Below are 23,400 nucleotides of genomic sequence, written 5' to 3'. Positions count from 1 at the left end.
ATGTCAGCAAGGCTTCATCCTTTCCTGGAGGCTGTGTGTGTGTTGGGGGGTGCACTGTCCAGCCTCGTCCAGTATCTGGAGGCTTGTTTCTCTGACTCCTGGCCCCTCTTCATTCTCCTAGCCGGTGATGATTAGCCCCCCTTTCTCCCATGGTCGTTCTCCCATTCTCTCTTCTGCCTCCCTCTTCCCTGTTGAAGGAACAACTCTGATTACATTGGATCCATCTGGATCTCCATCCAGTGTAGTCTCGTTAAGGGCAGCTGATGAGCAGCCTGGGTTCGCCCTCTTTCTGTGGAAGGTAACCTACTGACAGGTTCCAGGGATTAGGGTGTGGATCTGTTTGGAGCAAGCTGTCATTCTCACCATACCACGGTATCACACGAACATAGTTTTTCTGCCTTGATTGTTCCACAGTGAGGGGTAGGGGGTGCTCCTTGGCTGTACCTGCCTAAAAAGAATAAGCATTCAACATCTAGCGGGGATGGGAGTCATTAAACTCAGGCTAAGGAGAACTTATTCATGTAACTTAAAGAATAAATTTATGGAGCACCTGAGGGGCTCAGCCAATTAATATCTCACTCTTGGTTTTGGCTCACGTCATGATCTCACAGTTCACAGGATCGAACCCCGCATTAGGCTCTGTGCTGACAGTGGGGGGAGCCTCTTGGGATTCTCTTCCCCCCCCCCTCTCTCTGGCCCTCCCCTCCTTGCATGTGCATGCTCTGTTCTCCCCTCCCCGTATATAAATTTAAAAAAATTATAATTCATTTTTACTGTATACTCTGGCTGGTACCAGTATTTTGGGTGCTGAAGGAATCCCTTCTCGCATCGAATTTTTCAGCAGGCACGTGTCTTGTTTGCCTGCTTATAATCCATGTGATTTTACATTCCTGGCTTGAGGCTTTCTGAGGAGCCCGAGCTAGTAAGAAAAGATCGGAGAGGTGGTCTGTGACTCTGGGTTACCTTCACACTCTGGAAGCCCAGAAATTGCTCCCCTCATGATGATGTGGTGAGTGAAGAGATGTTGACGTAGAAGGAGGTGGACCTGGGGGAAGAAATTCCTACTGATTTGTTATGAAGTCAAAAGTAAGGCGTTTCTCTGGTCTTGTTTCTAGAAGGCTGTAGATGTGAATTAAAGACGAAACCAAGGAAAGCTGTAGGGGTCGTGAGGATTATTAGCACCCATTGGCCCACTCTGTTTGGAGGCACAGAGGTGGCGACGAGGGCAGGGGCGGGGATGGGGGGTGTATCCCATGATGATGCAACTGAGCTGTAAAATGGGGAAAGTAAATCCAATTTGGGAAGGTAGGATTTTTGATGTTCTAACAAGTAATGTTTAAATAACTCTGTGAGAAGAATCACTGTGGAAATATAATGGTAGCTCAAGTTATTGAGTTGTCCTTGGGGCCTCTCTGTCAGAGTGTGGGGAGGAATAGAATGGCATAGAAGGTGTTTCAGCCACTTGAAGTGTCGACTGTGAGAGTGAAACTCATGGCGCCTAAGTCGAGGTATCCCTTGTATTTTCCCTTCAGTGACACCATAAAGGTGATGTGAAGACAGAACAACACTGACCTCCCCCTAACCCTAGCCCAGGGTCACCCTTTCTAGAGACTTGATTTATAATTGTATCGACTCCTTTGTAAAAGAGTATTTTCTTTTTCTGCCCTCCCATGTAATTTCCAGCACCCTAAACCGGTCTGTAAACATCTGTTGATTCCACAGCCTGTTTCTTAACACAAGTCATGGCATAAGCTTTTCCTTCTCCAGGGTTTTCGTGTCTTGGCTGTGTCTCAAAGCCTGAGGTAAGCAACTTTGGATGTAGTGCTTCTGACAAGGGCTTGTCGTTTTGCTCCACCATTATGCTCTGTGTGTTCTAAGCCTTTTAAAATAGCTGAATGTTTTCAATAAGTGAATGAGCTGCCACTGTTGGGACTTGCATTCCCCCTACCCTGCCCCCCCCAACTGTTGAAGCACTGATTGAATCTTGTCGGTGCAAAGCATCCAGACCTTTTTTATGGACTGCCCTAGACGGATCGCTTGTAAGAAATGTAGGCAGGTAAAAGGATTAGTTTTAATTACGCACAGAGCTAGTGTGATCATGAAGCAGGGTCAACCCCTCCCGTTCAGGTGCTTTTCTGGGACACTGGCCTTAAGACGTTACCTGAAAGGCGAGTCAAAGGAGCAGTCACTTAAAGTTCTTTCCTTGCATCTGTGAGCTGTTCCTCATTACCTGGAGAATACTCCGGCAAGTCTGTGCTGCCTTTTCACAATGGACCTCCAGATTAGTATTTCCTCCCCTTTTCCTTCTGTCTGACACACGCAGTTCTTAATTCTTCTGTCAGCACATGTTCAGAGTGGTCTTCTCATGTGAGACAAAGACAGGATCTAGTTGAACGACTCCACGTGCGTTAACGTCTAGAGGGATAAGGAGGACGTGGTCACCTAAAGAGGGAATCCACTCGGGACCTGGGAATGACCTGCCCTCATTACAGTTTCTGTTGGCTACTCTCTGGGGGAGGCGCAAACCAAGTTGAGTTATTTGAAAGTGGGATGGGGTAAGACCAAGTCCTGATCTTTTCCATTTTTGTGCTTGTTTTCTTTATATTTTCTATAATTAAAAAGACTATAATTGAAGAGCTCCTGTATTGCAAAGCTGGACGAGCATGCGTGGCAATCAACTATTCCTTTTTGCTGTTGATTTGAATTCAAAGAGAAATTTCCCATGACGTCACAATGTTTAACTGCTTTTTCATTAGGGTCCAAGCTATGTAATTTTAGCCATTGAGGCTTGTTTACCTGACGAGAGAGTACAGACCTGAGAAAGGAATATGGTCTGAGAAATCTTAACCTTTGGTCTGAGTCCTGGTTGCTTTTTTATTGCCAGAGAGTCCTTTTGAAAAAGAGTTATGAAAATACCCCATATTCTTAAATATTCAAATTCAAATTTGAAATGGCTAAAGTGACTTTAAATAGAATAGTGATGAGTTCAGTCTAAAATAAGGTTCTTTTAAATACATACTTGACCTCCTAAATTTTAGTCTTGGACCAGCCAAAATGCTCTATAAATTTTAACTTCAACAAGTAATTTGTGTACCACATGCTGATTCTCTTGGGCCATTCTGGTGAGCTGCAAACTCAAACTCAAAATCTGCTAAGTTTTGAAATAAACTCTGCTTTTTTTTTTAAACTGTTAGATCATGTAAGAGTCAAACGTGTTCTATGAGCTAAAATTTCATGATTTTGAACAATAAAGATAGAACCTGTAGCTGGTGGAGAAATGGAAGAGAGGAGCATTAGAATGAAAACTGAAAATTACTAGGCTTTGCCCCAGAGGTATATAAAGTTTTGTTCTTGCTCTTGAAGAGTGTTCAAACGATTTGGACTGTGCTAAGAAACTTCAGTTTAATGTGTTTTAAGTAAAAAAAAAAAATGAAGAATAAAACAGAACCAATAACACCACCAATATTAAAGGAAGTGCTAATCTTACCAGTCACAAAGAGCTAAAAGCAATACATCTGTTTCCTGCAAATATTAGCCTACCACCTGGAACAGGTGTCTTTACTGCTTTACCAATATATTTATTGGTGTTTTCTTTGGAGTTTAAAATTTTCACCCATTATTGTAAAATTCATGTGAATGAAAATACAGTAGGGCTGATGGTTTTGATTTCCTTTTCTTCCTTCAGTAGTGCATTCCAAGGAGGCTTATATAAGTAAGCAACAACTCTAACATAAATAAATGTTTGTTCACATTTGTAAGAGTTCTATTTCAATGGATATACTTAAATCTCTCATAACTTGTAATTCAGCATATCTCACTACAGCTGTTACATAATTTCATGTTTTAATAAAGAATGAGAGCTAGCATGAACATATAAATACCAAAATCTTGAATGACAACCAGAAAGAGCCTTGTTTTCTATTCTATCCATACCAAGAACAGAAATTTTAATAATTGTATAAAATAAGCTTGAAGTAGCATGGTATAATGATAGCAACAATAATTTTCTTATTTCAGGCTCTTGTAACAAAGCGCCACGGAATGGAACAAGGGGCTTAAACAACAAACGTTTCTTGCTCATGGTTCTAGAGGCTGGGAAGTCCAAGAGGAGAGTGCTAGCACATTGAGTGTCTGATGAGGGCCTGTTTCCTGGTTCATAAACTGCCTAGTCTTTTTGCCATGTTCTCATGTGGTGAGAGGGACAAGATTGTTCTCTGACACCTTTTATATAAGGGCACTAATCCCTCTCCTGAGGGCTCCACCCTTAAGGCCTGATCACCTCCTGATACTGTTTTATATCAGAGGTTAACATTTCAAATTATGAATCCAAAGGGGGAGACTTACGCATTTCGCCCATCACAATAGTAATTAGCACTTACTGCTTTATTGCCAAGGTAATAGTCTGAGTGCTTTGCATTAGAATCAACTTAATCTTGACAATAGCTATAGAATTACCATCATTATGAAGATAGAGAACCGTCCTAGAGAAGTGAAAAGATTAGCAAAGGTGGCTCAGCTGCTAAGTAATGGAGCTGGGCGAGAATCAAACCCAGAAGTCTGGGGCTAGAGTTTGAGCTCTCAGCATCTAAATAGTAGAAAAAGTGCAGCCCACGGTCTCCATCTCCCACCAAGCAAACCTGTGATCTTTTTGATACATGTTTTGGTATTTTGAGAGTTAAGTATTTTCATCCAGCTCTAAGGTCTAAATTCTATGTAGCTTAAAACTAACCATGTAACAGCCAGCTGGAGACTGGTTAAATCAATTTTGAGATGGTCCTACAGTAAAAATCTGTGCTGACATTAAAAAGAATCAACTGTTATGATACAGAGGATTGTCTATGATAAATCAAAGAAACCATGAACTAGGTGTATATATGCATACAGTGATAACATTTTTGTGTAAAAAGAGAAAAAGGTATATATACACTAGGATATGCATGAAAAAAGGTTGAGAAACCAAACACCCATAATCTCTAGTAGGTTAGGGTATAGAGGAACTTCCACTTTTCTCCCTTATTACATTTGATTGATTGAATTATTCTTTACAGATATTACTTTGAGCATCAGAAGAAAAATAGAAAAAAATCAAATGGACTAGAGATAATAGAACTTTTCCTAAAACATGAAAGGTTGGGCCAACTTTCAGATTAACGGAGACAGCAAATTACTTCCTTCTGTAGCCTGTAAAAGATTTGTATGGCCTCCATTTGTTTTTGTAGCTATTTAAATCCTATTTTGTTATTAAAATCCTCTTTGCAGGATTCCTTATGAATAAAAACAAGGTAAGGGTTGGATTCATTTCCCCCACACACACACATTTTTATGGATTGCCTGAACACAAACTTGTAATTTCTCTTTTTGTTGAAAATAACAAAAACGTTGAGCCTTCCTGACCACAGCTTGCTTGATTTTGAGAGGAAAACCCCAATTATGGGGATGGGGGATGTTGTGAGGAATGTATAGCTCTGAGTCAAAACTTCTGATTCCAGAAGCTTTCAAGCAGCTTTATCTTTTTTCCTTATATAGATCAAATTATTCAGACAATGTTTTCATTCTTACAAAAAGAACATTTAGAATGCAAGTGTTCATATCTCATTTAAATTTTTCTTTAAGGTGTTGTTTTGGGGGGGGCTTTTAAAGTTTATTTTGAGAGCAAATGGGAGAGGAACAGAGAAGGGGGGAGAGAATCCCAAGCAGTCACTGCGTTCCTTGCAGTGTGTCACTTTCTGAAACATGCAAGTAAATTACCCATTAGAATATTGGTAGTGAATAGGGGCGCCTGGGTGGCTTAGTCGGTTAAGCGTCCGACTTTCGCTTAGGTCATGATCTCGCGGTTCGTGGGTTCGAGCCCCGCGTCGGGCTCTGTGCTGACTGCCAGCTCAGAGCCTGGAGCCTGTTTCAGAGTCTGTCACTCCCTCTCTCTCTGACCCTCCCCTGCTCACGCTGTCTCTCTCTCTCTCTCTCCTAGAAATAAATAAAAACATTTAAAAAATTAAAAAAAAAAAGAATATTGTAGTGAATAGAGAATCTGCCTCAGAAAATGAGTGTAAAACCTTGATCTCTTCCATTAATCAAATCTAATCTTGATTCTGGGCTATTTCAATGGATCTGTTCAATTTCTTGAGATCAGCCATGATTAATTTTGTCCATTGATTGACACATTCCACAAACACTGTCAGGTATGATGACGCTAAGTTGAATAAATGATTTAGAGTTAAACCTTATATGTAATGGTGAGACAAACATTCAGTCATTTGGACATGTGTTGACTTTAATGCAGTGTAGTAAGTAGATCATTGGCAACATGAAATAATGAGAGTACAGAGTGTAGCATGAGCCTAGAGTGGGGAGGTGTGGAGTTCGGGAAACCTGGGCCATGAGAAATGAGAACGATATTGCCTCTTGGACAAAAGGAATATGGATTTACTCTGAGTAAATAGGCATCCCGAGTGTCTCAGGAGGCCTGTATATCATTTCCAACCACTGGTAGAGGTGGGGACACCCTCCCCTGTGGGACACCCCACTCTAGGCCAGCCCTTTGGGAATCAAATAGCATGACTGGAGGTCTCAGGAAGTTCATACAGCTGAAAGTAGAGCTCTTCTATGGTAGAAGTTAGATAACGGATGATTCATTTTTTGTATAGGATGTATCAGGTATGCTGAAATAGATTCTTTCCAGGCCTCAGCCTTCTAGACAGTGTTTAACCTATAAATAACAGTGTTTAAAAGTACAAAACTATGTAAAGTCATGCTGTCTTCTATTATCCAGCCCCTCTCCTTGCTTTAACGTAAAGGTAGATAGTGCTTCCTCTCTCCCCCCCACCAGGTCAAAGCTTTTTATTAGAGTAAAACTAGAGAAAGATTTTTCATTTTAGGTGGCTGGAAAGTACATCCAGCTGAAAACCATCAACCATTTAGACTACATGCTTCATTTGAGTTGTGTTTCTGGATGCAAGTCAAGTATGACAACTGTGAATTTCATAACGTTTCTAACTTGCTTCAAAAAATGCTTTGGGGCCAAAATAGTTCTGAGGTCTTTTCTGTCCTCTCGTGGTGAGGCCCTCTGGAGGTTATCAAGGTCAAGACTATGTTGCTGGATTTCAGCACCTTCCAGGAGAGATGAGGAGCCCTGTGTCTTAGGCTTGCTTCATCTCCTGTCCTTGCCTACATTCTCCCCGTCATGACTTGTCACTTCTTGTTCAAGGCGAACATCTCATTGGGTCCACGTCTCTGACAAAGAGAAGCTAATAATGAGCTATGTACTTTGTCTGCTTTAGCAAAGCTCAGGCTCTTCATTAGAGTTGTAATTTGTAGACTATGGAAAGTAAGTTAGGCGGAATATATTGTAGAGGGTTAAGTGGACAAGGAGGACCTATGGAAAGTAACAGTGGGAATAAGTCCGATGAGTGACTGTCATTGGGATTCTACAGTATTCACGACCAAAATCCCCTGTAGAACACTCAAATCCGGGTGGTGGTGTCTGTTTGGAGAATTATTTGTGGTATTAGCATCAATGATATCTCAGCTGCAAGCTATTAATGTTTTATTCAATCTTGGTTATTAAGGTTAAAAAACTGATTGTATAGCCATAAATCTGAATGACTTATAATAGAGCCATATGAGCTCTTTCAGTGAATCTACAAATAGTTGATTAAAAACTTGTGTTGTGCTAGACATACCTTGGACCCCACGCTAACAGCACAGAGCCTGCTTGGGATTCTCTCTCCCTGCCCCTTCCTCGCTCATGTGTGTGTGCTTGCTGGCTCTCTGAAAACAAATAAGCTTTAGAAAATAGAATGATGGGCACCTGGGTGGCTCAGTTAAGCGTCTGACTTTCACTCAGGTCATGATCTTGGGGTTCGTGAGTTTGAGCTCCACACCGGGCTCTGTGCTGACAGCTCAGAGCCTGGAGCCTGCTTCATATTCTGTCTCCCTCTCTCTCTGCCCCTCCCCTGCTCACTATGCTATCTCCCTCTCTCTTTCTCTCTCTCTCAAAAATAAACATTAAAAAATTTTAAAATAAAAATAAAAAATAGAATGAAGGCTCTATTGAAAAACAATAGGGACAGAGTATGTATATTGAATAAATATGAAGAGGTAGAATCAGTGCAAATGGGGGGGGGGCTTCATGAATTGTGGGCAGTGTGAAAGAGAAAGGAGTGAGGATGTTTAAGAGGTTGCTAGCTTTGGATGATGGGTTGGATGGTGCCATTTACTAAAGTAGGACAGATAGGAATGACACACAGATGGATGAAAGGATTCATGATGAATTTGAGTTTTTGAGTACCTAAGAGATATCTAGGTAAAGATGTCTAACAGGAAGCTTAAAAAACACTAGCTTGGTTCTCAGAAAGATGGAAGCCAGTACATAGAATTTGGAAGTCATCAATATAGTTGAAGGAATGAGAATAGAGGGACTAGCCCAGGTAAACACCTAAAGGGAGAAGGAGTATTTGGACATGAAGATAGACCCCACATTTCCATCTCTATTATTCCATTGAGATTATCAAGATTGCCAACATCCCACCTGTTCCCAAATATAATGGGTATCTGCGTGTTCTGATCTTAAGTTAACTACTTAGAAGCATTTATCTCAGTTGGTCACCGTCTCTTCCTTCTTGAAGCACTTAATCCTTCTTGACTTTGATATCACTGTTTTCTAGATGCCCCCCCCCCCCCATCAGTCCCCTTGGTTTCTCCTCTTGTGCCCAACTTGTTAAAGGTTTGACAGCTCGAGGAGTCTGCCTAGGCCTTCCGCCTCTTTGTCATTGGCATGGCGTGAGTGTTGTAATTCTAGAGGAAGACAAAACTCGGCAAGTCAGACAAAGGTGTAAGATATGCCAAAACCAATAGGATATGATTTAAGAGGATGTGTTTCTTCTGTTCAAGAAAAATAATGGATAGAATATAGGCTCCATTGACCTCAATTTAATAAGTTAGGAAAAAATCCAAATATGCTTGTAGAGGATCTCCGGAAACCATTCAACAAATCAGTTTAACAATGAGCCTGGCCATGTTCTAGTTGCTAGGGATACATCAGTTAAAAACCTGCAAAAGCTCCTGCCATCATAGGACTTCCATTCTAGTGAGGCAAGACCGACAAACAAAGCAAATTAGTGAATATGTAAGAAGATAAGTGTGGAAAAACATAACAGGAAGGGGACAAGGAATGTTGTAAGGAGGGAAGAATATACTTTTTAACAAAGAGTAACTAGAGCAGATCTCATTGAAAAATGATGTGTGAGCAGAAACCCAAGCGAGACAAAGAAGTGACTGAATCGTGTGTGTATCTTGGGGAAGAGCTTTCCAGGGAGAGGCAATGGCAAGTGCAAGGGCCCTAAGGTAGGATTGTATCTTGTGTGGTCCAGGAACTGCCAGGAGACCAGTTTGCCTGAGTAGCTGAGGGATGAAATTGTAGGAGAGGACGGGGATGAGAGGTATGGAGGTGATGGCCGATTTTATAGGACCTTACAGTCTATCATAAGGGCTATGATTTTTATCTTGAGTTGGATCCATGGCCTTAGAGGACTTTGAGTGAAAAAGAGCTATGCTACATTTTAACAGGATCGCTTCGGCTGCTGTGTTATAAATAGATTCTGGGGAGGCTACAGCAGAAAGAGGAAGCCAATTGTGAGACTACATACTCTCCCTGTCCTCCTTAGCTGTTGGGGATACAATCCAAGACCCCCAGTGGATGCTGAATACCTCGGATAGTACTGAACCCTATATATAGGTTTTCTCCTGTATGTAGATACCTGGGATAAAGGTTAATGTATACATTAAGTGTAGTAAAAGATTAATAATAGAACAATTGTAACAACATACTGTAGGTAAAGTTCTGTGAATGTTGTCTCTCACAATCTTACTAGACTGCACTAACCTTTTGATGCTGTGAGATAAGATACCTATGTAATGAGATGAAGCCAGGTGAATGACATAAGCATTGTAAATGTAGCGTTAGGCTGCTACTGACCTGCTTAGGATACTCTTTAGAAGGAGGATCGCCTGCTTCCAGAGTACAGTTCATAGTGCATAACAGTGCAAAGTGAAGCCATAGGGGAGGGGAGAATAATGCAGGCAAACGATGATTGTGTCTTATGCCAGAGGGGTAAGGGTAAAACATAAGCCATAGTTAGATTCTGGATCTCTTTTGAAGCTATTACTGGCAGGATTTCCTGATGGATAAGAGTGTGGTTTGAGAGAAAAGGAAATACCAAGATCATCCCAGGGTTTTTTACCTAAGCATGAATGAAGAGTTGGTGCAAAGGGAGGAGGAAAAGGTTGGGGACCCATATTCTGGGTATGTTCAGTTTGAGATGCCGGTTAGATATCCAAGATGGAGATAGGAGGAATACACATTTGCATATGAGCTTAGAGTCCATGCTGCAGGTATAAATTTAAAGTTAAAAGCTTTTCCGGGCACTTGGGTGCCACAGTCGGTCAAGCGTCAGACTCTTGATATTGGCTCAGGTCATGATGTCACAGTTTAAGATCCAGCCCCACCTCAGGCTCCACGCTGACAGCTGGGAGTCTGCTTGGGATTCTCTCTCCACCCCCTCTCTCTGCTCCTCCCCTGCTTGTGCATGCATGCTCTCTCTCCTCCCTCTCAAAAAAAACAGGAACAAACAACAACAACAAAAAACTTTAAAAGCTTCTAGGGACATGGAAAGAATGTGACTAGATGAGATCAACAAAAACGTGAACATAGAAAAGAAGTTTTAGGTCAGCCTCAGATATTCCAGTGGTAAGAGATTGGTGAGATTAAGCAACTAGAAAGGAACACCTTTCTCAGAAAACCCAGAAGAGGAGGAGTTAAGTGAGGAAGCTGTAAGGAGGAAGCATTGAGAATTGTTAACTGAAAATGACCTGTAAGAGCATGGCTGAGATTTGACCATGGGATCTAGTAATGTGGACATCATTGGTGACCTTGAGAAGAAGAGAGCATATGGTAAAACCCTGATAAGAGTGGGTTTCAGGAAAAGGAGAGAGGAAACAGAGAGGATGCTTGTAAGTTGTTGATCTCTAACAGAAATCAGGAAAATAGAGAAAGTGCTTCCTAGAGAGAATCCTTCCTGCCTTCTTCCACCTTCTTCCCCCACTCTTTTCCTCTAATCCTCCTTTTCCTGGTTTGAGAAATAGCAGCATGCTTTATATGGGTGGGAATTACCCAGGAGTAGGGAATTTTGATCTAGGGGAAAGAGGAGGGGATAGCCGGAGCACTACCCTGAGTAGGCTGAAGGGAATAGAATCTGGTGGGAATACGGGTTTTTGAGAAGAGGGAAGAGCAATATAGTTCATCCACAATATTGGCCTTAATGTGTCCTTAGAACTAGATAGGAAGCCATTAAAATGCAAAGAAATGCAAATCTAACAAATTAATGAAATAACTTAGGAACAACCTGGGAGGGATATTGCTGATCCAAATGTCAGGGAACAATTAAGTAATATCAGCTTGACTCTGATATCTGGCATCTTGCATGCCCCTTAACAAAACCATTTTTAAGGCCTGACATTTCTAATACAGGGACTTGAAAAAGAATTCTATACATGACTGATAGATATTTCAGGGAAGAATCCAAATCATGTCAGAAGTCTTTGGTTGAAATTATAATTATGTATAGACAAAGTAAATCAAACTCTAATTATCAATCATTTCGTGGTAGGTTTGAAATAACATTTTAATTTTTTAAAGTTTATTTATTTTGAGAGATAGAGCACATGAGCATGGGAGGAGCAGAGAGAGGGAGGAGAGAGAATCCCAGACAGGCTCTACATCATCAGTGTGGAGCCCGATGCCTGACTTGAACTCATGAATCATGAGACCGTGACCTGAGCGGAGATCAAGAGTCAGTCATTTAACCAACTGAGCCACCCAGGCGCCCCTTTAATTTTTGCAATTAAAATATTTTTCCTATAATGACAATTTAATTGTGATTCCAATTAAAACTATAAAATTGAATAATTGATTTAGACTTATGATTTTAGTATAAATGTTTTTGTAATCAGAACTGAAATGTTTGAGGACCTAAGATCTACCGAGTTTTATGTTTAACTTATTGGCATTATAAAAATTTAGTGCTTGGAAACATTTGTGTTAAGCAATCAGAGTGCTTTAAAAAGAAAATTGACTGTATTAAAATTGTAAATACAGGTTTAAAATTTAAAGGGAATTTAATGAATTAAGTTTGTTAATGGGACCAAATGTTAAAGTCCCCAATAAAAGTGATTGCTATAATAGGCTAAGTTTAGAAGTACAATGATGGGGTTTGTAAGAAGCATAGGAACAGTGAAGTTTTTACATTTTGGCTTTAATAATTTGAACATTAGTTTGCAAAAGGAGTCATTTCTTACAAGAATACCAAGAAAACTCCTCTTCCCCTCAGTATGTATAGACTCCCCAGGTGACATCATCCATGGCTTAAAAACTGTCCAGTGATACTGGTATTTATTATATCAATACTGATCTCTCTTCAGAACTACAGACTGATATGCGTATCAAAGATAACTAAAACCAAACTCTTGGGGCACCTGGGTGGGTCAGTCAGTTAAGTGTCTGACTCTTGATTTTGGCTCAGGTCATGATCTCATGGTTCATGGGATCAAGCACCACCTTGGGCTCTGTGCTGCTGACAGCTCAGATTTACTTGGAATTCTCTCTCTGCCCCTTCCCTGTGTGTGTGCTTCTCAGAATAAATTTAAAAATAAATTAAAAAAGACTAAAACTCACCAAACTCTTTAATTTCTCACCCACCCGATACCCCAAACCTTAATTCCTTAGCCATTGAAGCCAAAAATCTAGGTGTCATTCTGGATTCCTCTTCATTTTAGTTACTAAGAAGTCTCCATCAGGGTCCTGGCGGGGAGTGGGGGGGAGGTTTGTTCAAAGTGGGTAACTTGAAGAGAGTTAACTAATGGGACTATAAAAAGATGTGGACACTGTGTGAGGAAACCACCCCTAGTCCCAAAAGGGCAAAGTGAGGGAACCCTTCTGGGAGCCCAGAGGCAGGGCTGGGTGGAGGGGTCAGCCTGATAAGGACTGTGGATCTCACTCTCAGGATGCAGCGGGCTCTCACCGGCCCTGCAAGGAAGGAGCAGAGGGTGTGGGGGAACCCAGTTTCGTTCTTTGTCCCATCTCTTACTGGTGCTTCCACTCTGTGCAATCTGACCGTAGCTAAAGCTCGGGTCCCCATCTGTGCAGTCCGTAGAGGTGAGCCTCCGGGCCTATGGAGCAGGTTGGAGAAGAGCGGAGGCAGGCCAGGGATGCACCCCCAGAAGACCCAGCACAAAGGCTAGTAGAGCCTATGGTGCATTATTTCTGGGACAGACCTTAGTTATTTTTCCCCTCACCTATTTTCTACATTTGGTGTCCATTTCATATTAAAGATATCTTTAAATTCCACTTGTCTTCATGGTTTATGACCCTCTTTCTGGGTCTTTTGACCTTTTTTTTTTTTTTTTTTCTCCCTTGAGTAATGGTGCCCCCATCACACCTTCAGGACCACGGTCTCCTCAAACACTCTACTAGTCAGCCAGAGAGAGGTCTTGGAAGGCTAACCCAAAACTCTTGTGAATTAATATGATTTTTATGACCAGATAATTGGAGTGTTAAGTTGTTAGAAATTGTGCTAAAACTGAATGAAGAGATTTAAGGTGTGATTATTAGCAGCTGACATTTTAGTATTGTGTGCTTGCTTTTCTGAATCTTCAGTCTTTGTGAAATCTCTGTGTTGAAGTGACATAAATGTTGACCCTTTTAATGAAAGCATAGAAACTTCTCAAGCTGATATTCAGTAGAAATTCAGTATTAAAGGTAGCACCCGAAGCCATGTCCTGTATTAAGCCAAAGATATACAGATTATTTAGTGCTCTCTGATCTCCCCTTTTAACTCCTCTTGCCTTTCCAGCCTCGGGTCTGTGAAAGTTTGAAATCCCACCTTAACCTGAATTGACTGGGATTTAGAGTATCCTTTGTTCCCATTTGATCAGATTTTGTTGGATCTCTTTTTATTCATCCATTCACTTCTCATTTCTTTCAGAGAAGGACTAGGTATGTCTTATAATAAAAACCTAAAAGCATATAAGAAATATGTGATTTAACACTGTGTAATGTAGCATTTCAAAAATGTCATGGTTTAAGATACCGTATCTTCTGTACTTTTTTGAGGGTGAATAGAAATGTACAATTACAGGGAATGGTTATGGAAATTATGGAAAATAGGATTGAAGAGAGCTGTGATTTGGAAGTCTGGCTACTTAAGAGACTCTCAGGACTTTTTTCATTCTGGACCATACCCAAGTGCCACCAGATGATGTGACAGGAAGGTCTTAACTTTAATCCAGAATTAGTGAAGACTGAAATTCTTTGTCTCAGATTTTTACATAGCAGAGAATACTTGGATTTTTCTGGTGAGATCTTATTCCTCTTGTGATTCCCAGATGAGCCGTGATCCTCTCAGATACATTTTATGTACTCTTTTGGTGATGAATATTTTATCTCTGCCAACACTGTCTAATTTGTCCGTGCGCAGTTCCCAGGAGGACCTTTGTGTATCCACTATTATTGTAATTATAAAATCGATTCTAACACTAGATTCAGAGCCGTGAGTATACCCTTTCTTGCTTGTGGAGAGCCATGGGGATGTAGAGTCCATTCAGGTGGAGTCAGAATTCCTTGTGCAGAATGCCATAAATCATTTCCACAGATTCACCAAATGAGACAAAATGTCCTTTACAAAAAACAACAAAAAAACCACACACCACAGGCCTTTATCTGTTTTCTTTCCAACCTCCTTCCCCATACTGTTAGTTATTTTTTAACATGCTAGCTTACTGCAGGCATTCAGATTTTATTCTTTTTTGGGAAAGCTGAATTTGTGAGCCAAAGACCATGGGTTTTAATTTTTAAAAATTTTTTTGCAAACCATAAATACAATTGTTCTTTTTTTTTTTCCTGTGCATGTTCCAGATGAGTAGTTTTTTGTTGTAACAGTTGCTTCACAATTATGCTGTGATTTGCAAATCAGAAAAGAGAGGCTGGAAGGATTCTATATTAGACAAATATGTTGAAAACCAGAATGGTCTGTTTAAAAAAAAATTAAACTCCCAGTCACACATCCCTAAGGAATTTGTGTCTATGTTTCTAGTGACCAGCAGTGGCACAGATGACTACCTGATTGTGGTGGTGGTGTTGGTGTTGTTGTTGTTTTTAATTAACAGAAGCTAGGTACCTGCACATCTCCAAGTCTGCCCTATTCCATTTTCCATCAAGATATCAAAGCTGAAAAGAAAGCAAGAATATGCAAGTATGGACATAAGAGGTGCCAGGCATTAGCCTCCTACACATACACAGCCAACCCCATCTTCCAACACGTAATCGTCGATTGGTGCAACTATGGAAGGAAAACAGAGAATGCATGTAGAAGAGAGCCGAGTACATAAGTGGGCCATTGAGAAAGCAAACGTGTTTGCTCAGGAAAATCCAAGCCAGATTTTCCACTAGCTCCCATCCTGCTTTCTGCCTTGAGTCCACCGGACTCACTCTTCTTGGCCATTCCTAAGGTTCTGGCATAGTCTTTCAGAGTAAAGCCGTGGAATTGGAAGATCAACAAATGCTGTTGTATTTTATGTCTTTAAATTGTACTAATAGATAGTCTGCTGTCTGTTGGGCCAAAGGACAAAATGTGTGGCTGGTACTGGTTTTGGCTGCCCTACAAATGAATGCTCTATGTGTGTGTAATCCCACAGGAGCTTGGCGTCAAGGCTCCCTCCTTTCATTGCTGAAGATAGGGGACAGCTATTTTTGTTCTCCGCTCTCTGGCAGCCAAGACCCCAGCCTGAAGCCGGGGTTCATTTGGTGGGATGCTCCAGCCTGATGCTCCAGGAGCACCTGGCTGGGGCAGTCAGAAGTCCTTCCCATACAGCAGTGGATGCAGGATGCCAGGCAGCTGGTGCAAGGGCCACTCCTAAACCAGTAGCTGCTACTATGTAGGTCACCATGGGCTGCCTTGGTTCTTCCTGTTCTTCAGCTTCTTGTCCAGTCTGTGAATTATCAGTATCCTATTTACAACCAGAATCCTGTCTGGTACAAAAGAAAAAGGACACTCCTTTCAAAAAACACTTAGAATGTTGAATTGTCATATTTTCCGGGTAGCTTGAGAACTCCTTTGATGGGAGTTGGTGCCTTCCTTGGCCAAAAAAAGTGGTTGATCAGACTTCGTTTAGTAAGACTCCAGATGTGGCGCCTGGGTGGCTCAGTTGGTTAGGCGTCTGACTTCAGCTCAGGTCATGATCTCATGGTTCATGGGTTCGAGCCCCGTGTCGGGCTCTGTGCTGACAGCCAGATCAGAGCCTGGAGCCTGTTTCAGATTCTGTGTCTCCCTCTCTGTCTCTGACCCTCCCCTGCTCATGCTCTCTCTCTCTCTCTCTCTCTCTCAGAAATAAATAAAACATTAAAAAAAAAAAAGACCCCAGATAAATATGTGTGGCCCATGAATCCTTCTGAGATCTTCACCATCCTGTTTAAGTGGGACCTGCATTGTCTATATAATATATATGGGGACATAATTTAAGGCATTTATACCTATATTCCAGGGAATAAAAGCAAATAATAAATAAAAATGTTTCTAATATAAATTAAGTCCACATGCTGCTTCTATTATTCTGAGGGAATAGAAGATTACTTTTGTTGGTATTTCAATTTTGATCCGTAATTTGTGGGTGCTGTAGAAAATCTGGTGATCTCTCCAATGACCTCAAGTAGAGCTGCCTTAACTTGTGTTGAGCATTTGTGAGGTTTGACAGTAGTTGGAAAGTGCCTCTTTAATAAAACACACCTTTAAATAACTCTCTCAGATTAGCGCCAGCTTCTAAGGTGAGAAGATGGCTTGAACTACCCCTGCCGTCAGCTCAGCTGTAGATCTGAGCTCCCCAGCTGTGCCCCCCCCCTTCTCCCCACCAACTCAGACTCTGCAGTCAGAATCTGTCTGACACGTGTGGTGATGTGCGAGGCGAGATCACATCTCGTTCACTGTATTGGTTCTTCGGTGCTAGACCATAGTAAACATTCGTGTCTGTAAGCAGTTAACAGCAACGTGATTTGAGGATACACAGGGTTTACAGACTCTTTTCTGCCTATTATGCTTTTGTCTAGGTCCACATAGATGTAGGAAATTGACATTTAGAGAATTGGCTTAGCTCTTAAGATATACCAGTAATGTTTAAAAGCTGTTTAAGAGGTGTTTTCTCCTCTCAGGTGGAAAAAAAAAATCTAGTGATGGTCCCACTATGCATTATACATGATCCCTTTTAATAGCTGTTACTATAGCAAAGCAAAGGACTGTATACTTGTCTGTAGTCACCATTGGTATTTGGTATATCATATCAGAACTTTGACCAAATGGGTACTAAAATAAATCCAAACTCTGAATTATCTTTATCTACTCTGAGAAGAATCCTGATTGGTCAGAAAAATCAGTTCTTTTTAGGAAAAAGTGAAGTGAAAAATCCAGTCAGTCATGATGGCAATACCTATTGACTGAGCACTATTCTGACCATTTGATATATAGTATCTCATTGACTACTCGCAAGAATCTCACTCTCTAGATTAGGAAACAAGTATCAGTGAAGTAACTTCTCCACATCCCAGTGGGGTTCAGTTTTAGGCTTGTCTGACTATGCACTTAATAAAGCCATGTACGTAATCACTGGGGAGCTCCTCTTACCACATGGTGGATGCTGTCACAGACACTCAAGTCCCTAAGTGGAATTAGAAGTGGTACCTACACCCAGGGGCTCTAAGTCCTAGTGGGGGAAGATGGACTGGAAATCAGCTTAACAGAATGATAAGTGTTATGACAGTAGAATAGAAAAAACCCTAAGATGGTTAAGGAAGGTCCTTTGAATCAGACTGAGGACACAGAGGTCTTTCTGAAGAAATTATTATTGAGCTGAATTCTGAAGGGTGACTAGGATCCAGCTAGAGGGAGATAGTGGAGAATGATGTGTAGGCAGAGGGTCAACTCCTCGGACTCGGAGCACGAAAGAGACTGGAACAGGACCTGTGCACGTAGATCTGTAGGACTGGCATGGAGATCGTGTATATGGTCAGAAAATAACCTCTATATATTATAAAGTTAAAATACAATTTTAAGTTTTGTGTGTCGAACCCTGGTGTAGGTACTTTGTAAACATTACAACTATGAACTCTTGTAATCCCTGTAACAGTCACTGGAGATCACAAATGAAGGCCAAGTCCAGATCATAAAGACCCTATCTGCTTAGATAAGGAACTTGGATTTTATCCTGACAGCTCTAGGTGGTCTTGCAAAGATTTGAAATCATGGGAATGACTTGATGTATTTAAGAAAGATCTTTGTTAACATTTTGGAGATTGAATTGGAGTCTGGTAAACCTGAGGTTGGGGGAACAGGCTGTGTTATCTAGGAGATAGTGGTGATGTTTTGAACAAAGGCTTTAGGGCCAGGGAGTGGCAGGGAGATGGCAGAGACTGAGTGGGACAGATGAGCAGGGATTAGTGACTGATGGGATATGTAGGCCTGAGGTCCATCTTCCTGGAACCTAAAGATTGTTAAGTGAAGGAATGCTCTGTTGTTGCCCAAAATACGGGAAATAAGCATTCTCCTCTCAGGGGCTACTGGAAAACCAACTTGAGTTTGATTTGCTGTGCTCTCATCTGCTCTAAGGCTCCCCAGCTCCAGTTCTAAAAGCACCAAGAGCAGAGACAATTTGCTTTGTTGAGATCTTTTCTGGGGACTTTTAGAGGCTACTTAAACCCACTTGAAGGTCTACCTACGGAGCCTAGCTCTTTTTAAATGTCTTTATTTCCCAACTCTTCCTAAGTGTACAGAGGATAGAAAAATACCCTTGGTAAGGAACATTATATTTATATATTTTTATGCCCCACTTCACATCTAGAAATATTCTATTCAGATAGTGACCAAAAATGAAGTTTGATACAAAATGTATTACTCTCCTTAATTTTCTGCTGAATTTTGTGTCTTCGCTCTTTTAAAAAATGTTTTTCGGAGAGGGAGAGGGAGAAAACAAGTGGGGGAGGGTCAGAGAGGGGGAGGGGTGTCAGAGAATCCAAAGCAGGCTCCATGCTGACAACAGAGAGCCCAATGCAGGGCTCCAACTCATGAACCATGACATCATGACCTGAACCCAAGTGGGACACTTCACTGACTAAGCCAACCAGATGCTGTTTTCTTTATTCTTAAGAAAAGAAAATACATGGTCTGAAACTGACCCAGGGAAAGCCCTGATTAGGGTATATTTGTGAATATTGCATATAAAGGTTGGATCTCCTTATACACAGTCGTTCCCGGGCAATTTACTGCTGGTTTTATTGTAAATTATGTTATTTAAAAAAATTGATACTTAAAAATGACATATTCCATCTAGCCATTATAAGAGAAGAATTACATAGTGAAAATAAGAGCAGAATCTTCTACTTAGCTGCCTTTTTGAGTTTTAGTTAAAAAAAAAATCTTCTTGATCTATTTTCAATATGAGAGGTCCTGAAATTTTAGAGAGCTAGAAATATAGGAGAATCTTGAATTGTAGTCTCTTTGAATCTAATTATCAGACACATGCCCTAACTTTGAAAAGCCTACTTCTGGTTCATCTTGAGACGTTCTTAGCAGGACTTGAGTCCCGCTGATCTAGGATGACTGATGTACAGGCGGGGAGCCACGTGGCCCCCTGGCCTGTCTCAGCACAGCAGCAGTTCTCTTCCATTCAGGATCTCCGATGTCTGCTCCTCTGCAAAGCCGCGAGGCCAGTGTCTGTAGCTGCTAAGCATGAAATCCCCTGCTTCTGTTTGTTTCTTTTGTTGCCACGAGTTAATAGGGACAGAGACAGGAGACAGCCCAGAACAAAGCAGAAATAATGGAGTATTTCACCCCAAAAAGGAATGCGGATTGAGAAATACAAAGGGGAAGGCAAAGACAGACTTAGTGTCCCGAGGCAGTGTGATGTATTGGCCAGAAGCCTCAGCCCTGGGACAGTCCTGGGCCAAAGCCTTCATCAGTGAGCTCAGAGCAGCCCACATGGCCGAAAGGTTTGACCCATCTTCTGTAAAAACAATTTGTTGTTTTTCCCTCTAGGGTCTTAGAGGGCCACAGGGAAAGCGGATTGCTCCTGTGATGCAAAAGAATCGTCTGCTGGGATCTGCCTGGTGATCAAGGGCCTCTTCACAGCCTGCTCTACCTTCCTGCTGCTTGCTTCTATTGCTATAGGTGCCATTTGAATTTAGATTCTTGTCATTGGTTTGCAAGAACGACTAGTTATTCCAAGACATTGCAGCATATTTGAAGCTCATTTTTCTTGCAAGTAGAAGGAAAGGATTAGCCAAGAGATTGCATGTTACAGATGATCTCCTTCCCATGTATTTCTGCACATTCCAGGTTATTTGTGTTTTTCTCCATACTCTGCCCCAGTACAGTTGATTTTTTTTTAATTTTAGTATTTGCTTATGTATTTACTTTATTGAGGTATAGTTGACATATACATATGTTTTAAATATATGTTTAAAATTGGGGACTGTTCATTAGAGATTTTCTTCCCCCTTTGCTACCGTGCTTAGAATCAGAAATCTCTGCAGCCAGTGTGGGCTTCTCTTAATAGACAAGCTTTGTCCTTGCCGGAGGACAAAAAATGGTTAAGTGAAAGAGGCGGACAGCAGGAGTGAGAAGCCAGCAACTCTTCAGGGTCCCTTCGCCTTCCTCCCAGCCGGTCCCCTCTCCTCCTGCCCTCCTGCCTAAGTCAGCTGTGCAGGAAGCAGGTCCTCCAGCTCCACCGGGAGGAAGATGCAGGCACTTGAGCCATAAACTTGACAGTGCAAGGAAAAGAAGCAGTGTCAAGGGGCGTGCATTGTCCCCTTGTTCTGGCCGGGGGTCTGTTTTCTCAACAAGGCAAACTTCTTCAAAGTGCTTATCTCCTTGAAACCAGAAGCACCCTGCTTCTGGGGCTCTGATCCCTGACTCCATACTTGGCAAGACCCAGGCTGAGAGAGAGGACATGAGTGGGCACTCTGCAGCCGCGCAGCCCTCGTGGGGGCTCCCGCTCGGTTGCTTACTAGCTCGGTCACAAGTTCACATCTCTGTGTTGCCCTCCATAAGGGCTGCGTGTAATGTCTTCTCCCTGCACGTGGCACACTCTCAGATGGCCAATCCTGGCTCCACTTAGCCAACTTAATATCTTTGGGCCTCAGTTTCCCCAAGGGAACCGTCCCCAAGGTCGTTCAAGGAGTAGGTGAATTAACACACATATGCCCCTTCTTTCTGGTGCTATTAGTGGCCTTTGGTTTTCCTTTTAAGATTTGGGGACACCCATCCTTCCTCGTGTCTTTTTCGGAAGCTTAGGTAGCTCCTATACATGTTATGACAGGTTTCAGTTGAATTTTCCAAAGACAGACCCACATTTGACTATTATGGACTTGGAAAATATTTTAAATCTTAAAATTTTAGATATTTAAACACTAAATATTTTATTAATTGGACATGCTTAGTGTTAGAAAACACTTCTAGACATGGACTTCCGTTTAAAACTTCTTTCATTGCAAGAGAGTGAGGGTCAGAATGTACAGGTGTCTCCTTTTGGTTTTAAAAGCAAACTAAGAAATAAACCCACTTCTCGTTACGGGTGAATTATCTCTTGCTTTTAGGTACCAACTAATTAGTGTTGTGTTCACCTAACAAGTATGTATGGAGTGCAGTGCCAGGCCCCACCCTGGGACTCCACCAAAGACTTCGTTATTTGCTATAGGAACTCTGGTTTTTGTTTGGCGAGACCCGTATTTAAATAAGGAGGAGAGATAGTGTGGGGTTCAGGCAGTGACTGCATGGCCCTGGGGGAAGTCCCCGAGCAGACTGAAGAAAATTTTCCAGCAACTATACAGAGCTTCAGTCACATTGAAATCATGCTCAGAATAAGATCATGTATTCATGATGAAAAACAGAGCATCAATTGAAACAAATGCCATGTTCCCAAAGGCTAGGGATTTAGGGACACGGAATGGTAGGAAATACTGGCAATGCAAGGGCCGGTGCCAGAGGGGGAGGATTTTGACTAAGACTCTGTCCAGAATTGAGATGTTGTAGGACAGCTCTCCCTCTCTGCTTTTGGGCCTGGCCACCCTTGGTAGCTGTAAAATTAACCTTTTTTGAATCAAGGATGAATAGGTCTTGGGGTCGGTGTGTATAATTCTATCATCTACTTAATTCTTTTTTTTATTATTTTTTTTAATGTTTTTATTTTTCTGAGAGAGAGACAGCATGAACAGGAGAGGATCAGAGAGACAGGGAGACACAGAATCTGAAGCAGGCTCCAGGCTCTGAGCTGGCAGTCAGCACAGAGCCCAACACGGGGCTCAAACCCACAAACCGTGAGATCGTGACCCGAGCTGAAGTCAGACGCTCAACCGACTGAGCCACCCAGGTGCCCCTTATCTACTTAATTCTTAACAGTTAGGAAAAAAATATACATGTGTCCTGATACTTCAGTGCTAGAAGTGTGTGTCGTGGACCAAGAAGGGAAAGAAGGACTTAGCTCTCTGGGGTCACTGGAGAAGACTTTCCAGAGGAGTGCCATCTGAGCCAGTACCATGACTGGGAATTTGCCAAGTAGAGAAGAGTGGAAAGAGCATTTCCTTCCAAGGGACCCGGAATCTGAGTGTGAAGGGGCTCAGAAAGCTCGAGGAACCTAGTGAGTGAGTTGGAGGGTAGCTGGAATCATGAGGGGGGAGATGTAGAGGGAAATGAGATCCATAGTTGAGTGCTTAATTAGCACTTTATGGTGCCAATCTGGAACAGTCATTCGCTAAGTACCTATTCTGCACAGTGTTCCGCCAGACCTACCAAAATGTCTGACATGGTCCCCAACAGAAATGGGGACATCTTAAGATCATCTTGCTGCCTTGTGCTAGGCCACGCATCTGAAATACATTATTTTATCTTTGCAGTTTAATCTTTGGCTTCCTACCTCTCCCCCCCTCCCCCAACCTCACCCCCATTCACAGTACATGTGATCAGTCTCCTTTAAGCAAATATTGCTAAGGTTTTTGCTAATGCTTTTTAGTTAATCTGCCTTTCAGCTAAAGATTATATAATTATATGATTTGCCCAAAGTCTGTGACGCAGATATTACTGGTGATTCCAGTCTTTGCCCTCTCTCAAGACCTTGGCACAGCGTTTCCTCACACACGACTTTGGTGGGAGCTTGTGGATGTGCATGCAAAGGGGAAACATCCTGTGTCCCGACATAATCAGAGATACACTGGGTCCTTTTGAAAAGGAACATGTCATAACAGACCCTATGTGAAAAGACCTGTGAACTGAAGCAGTCTAGACAAGAGACCATGACCTTGGTTGCACATGCACC

The 23,400-nt window shown here is 41.8% G+C and overlaps 1 protein-coding gene across 3 annotated transcripts in view; it reads left to right on the top strand.

Moving 5' to 3' along the window:
* Positions 1-23,400, top strand: part of ARL15 (ARF like GTPase 15) — a 401,299-nt gene that overhangs the window by 115,592 nt on the left and 262,307 nt on the right. The window contains exon 1 of one of the 3 annotated variants that reach the window (XM_077752509.1): positions 10,872-10,948. The exons of 1 other annotated variant lie outside the window; for it this stretch is intronic. In XM_077752509.1, the coding sequence (XP_077608635.1) occupies positions 10,907-10,948 (42 nt within the window). In that variant the 5' untranslated portion in view covers positions 10,872-10,906. Of the gene's footprint in view, positions 1-10,871; positions 11,008-23,400 lie in introns of those variants that run through there. One more of the 3 variants, XM_077752510.1, reaches the window with a different exon arrangement.

Source organism: Crocuta crocuta, unplaced genomic scaffold (genome assembly GCF_008692635.1).
Source record: "Crocuta crocuta isolate KB4526 unplaced genomic scaffold, BGI_CrCroc_1.0 scaffold181, whole genome shotgun sequence".
Classification (NCBI taxonomy): domain Eukaryota; kingdom Metazoa; phylum Chordata; class Mammalia; order Carnivora; family Hyaenidae; genus Crocuta; species Crocuta crocuta.
The sequence above is the reverse complement of the archived record's forward strand: the minus strand, read 5'-3'. Positions and strand labels throughout refer to the sequence as shown.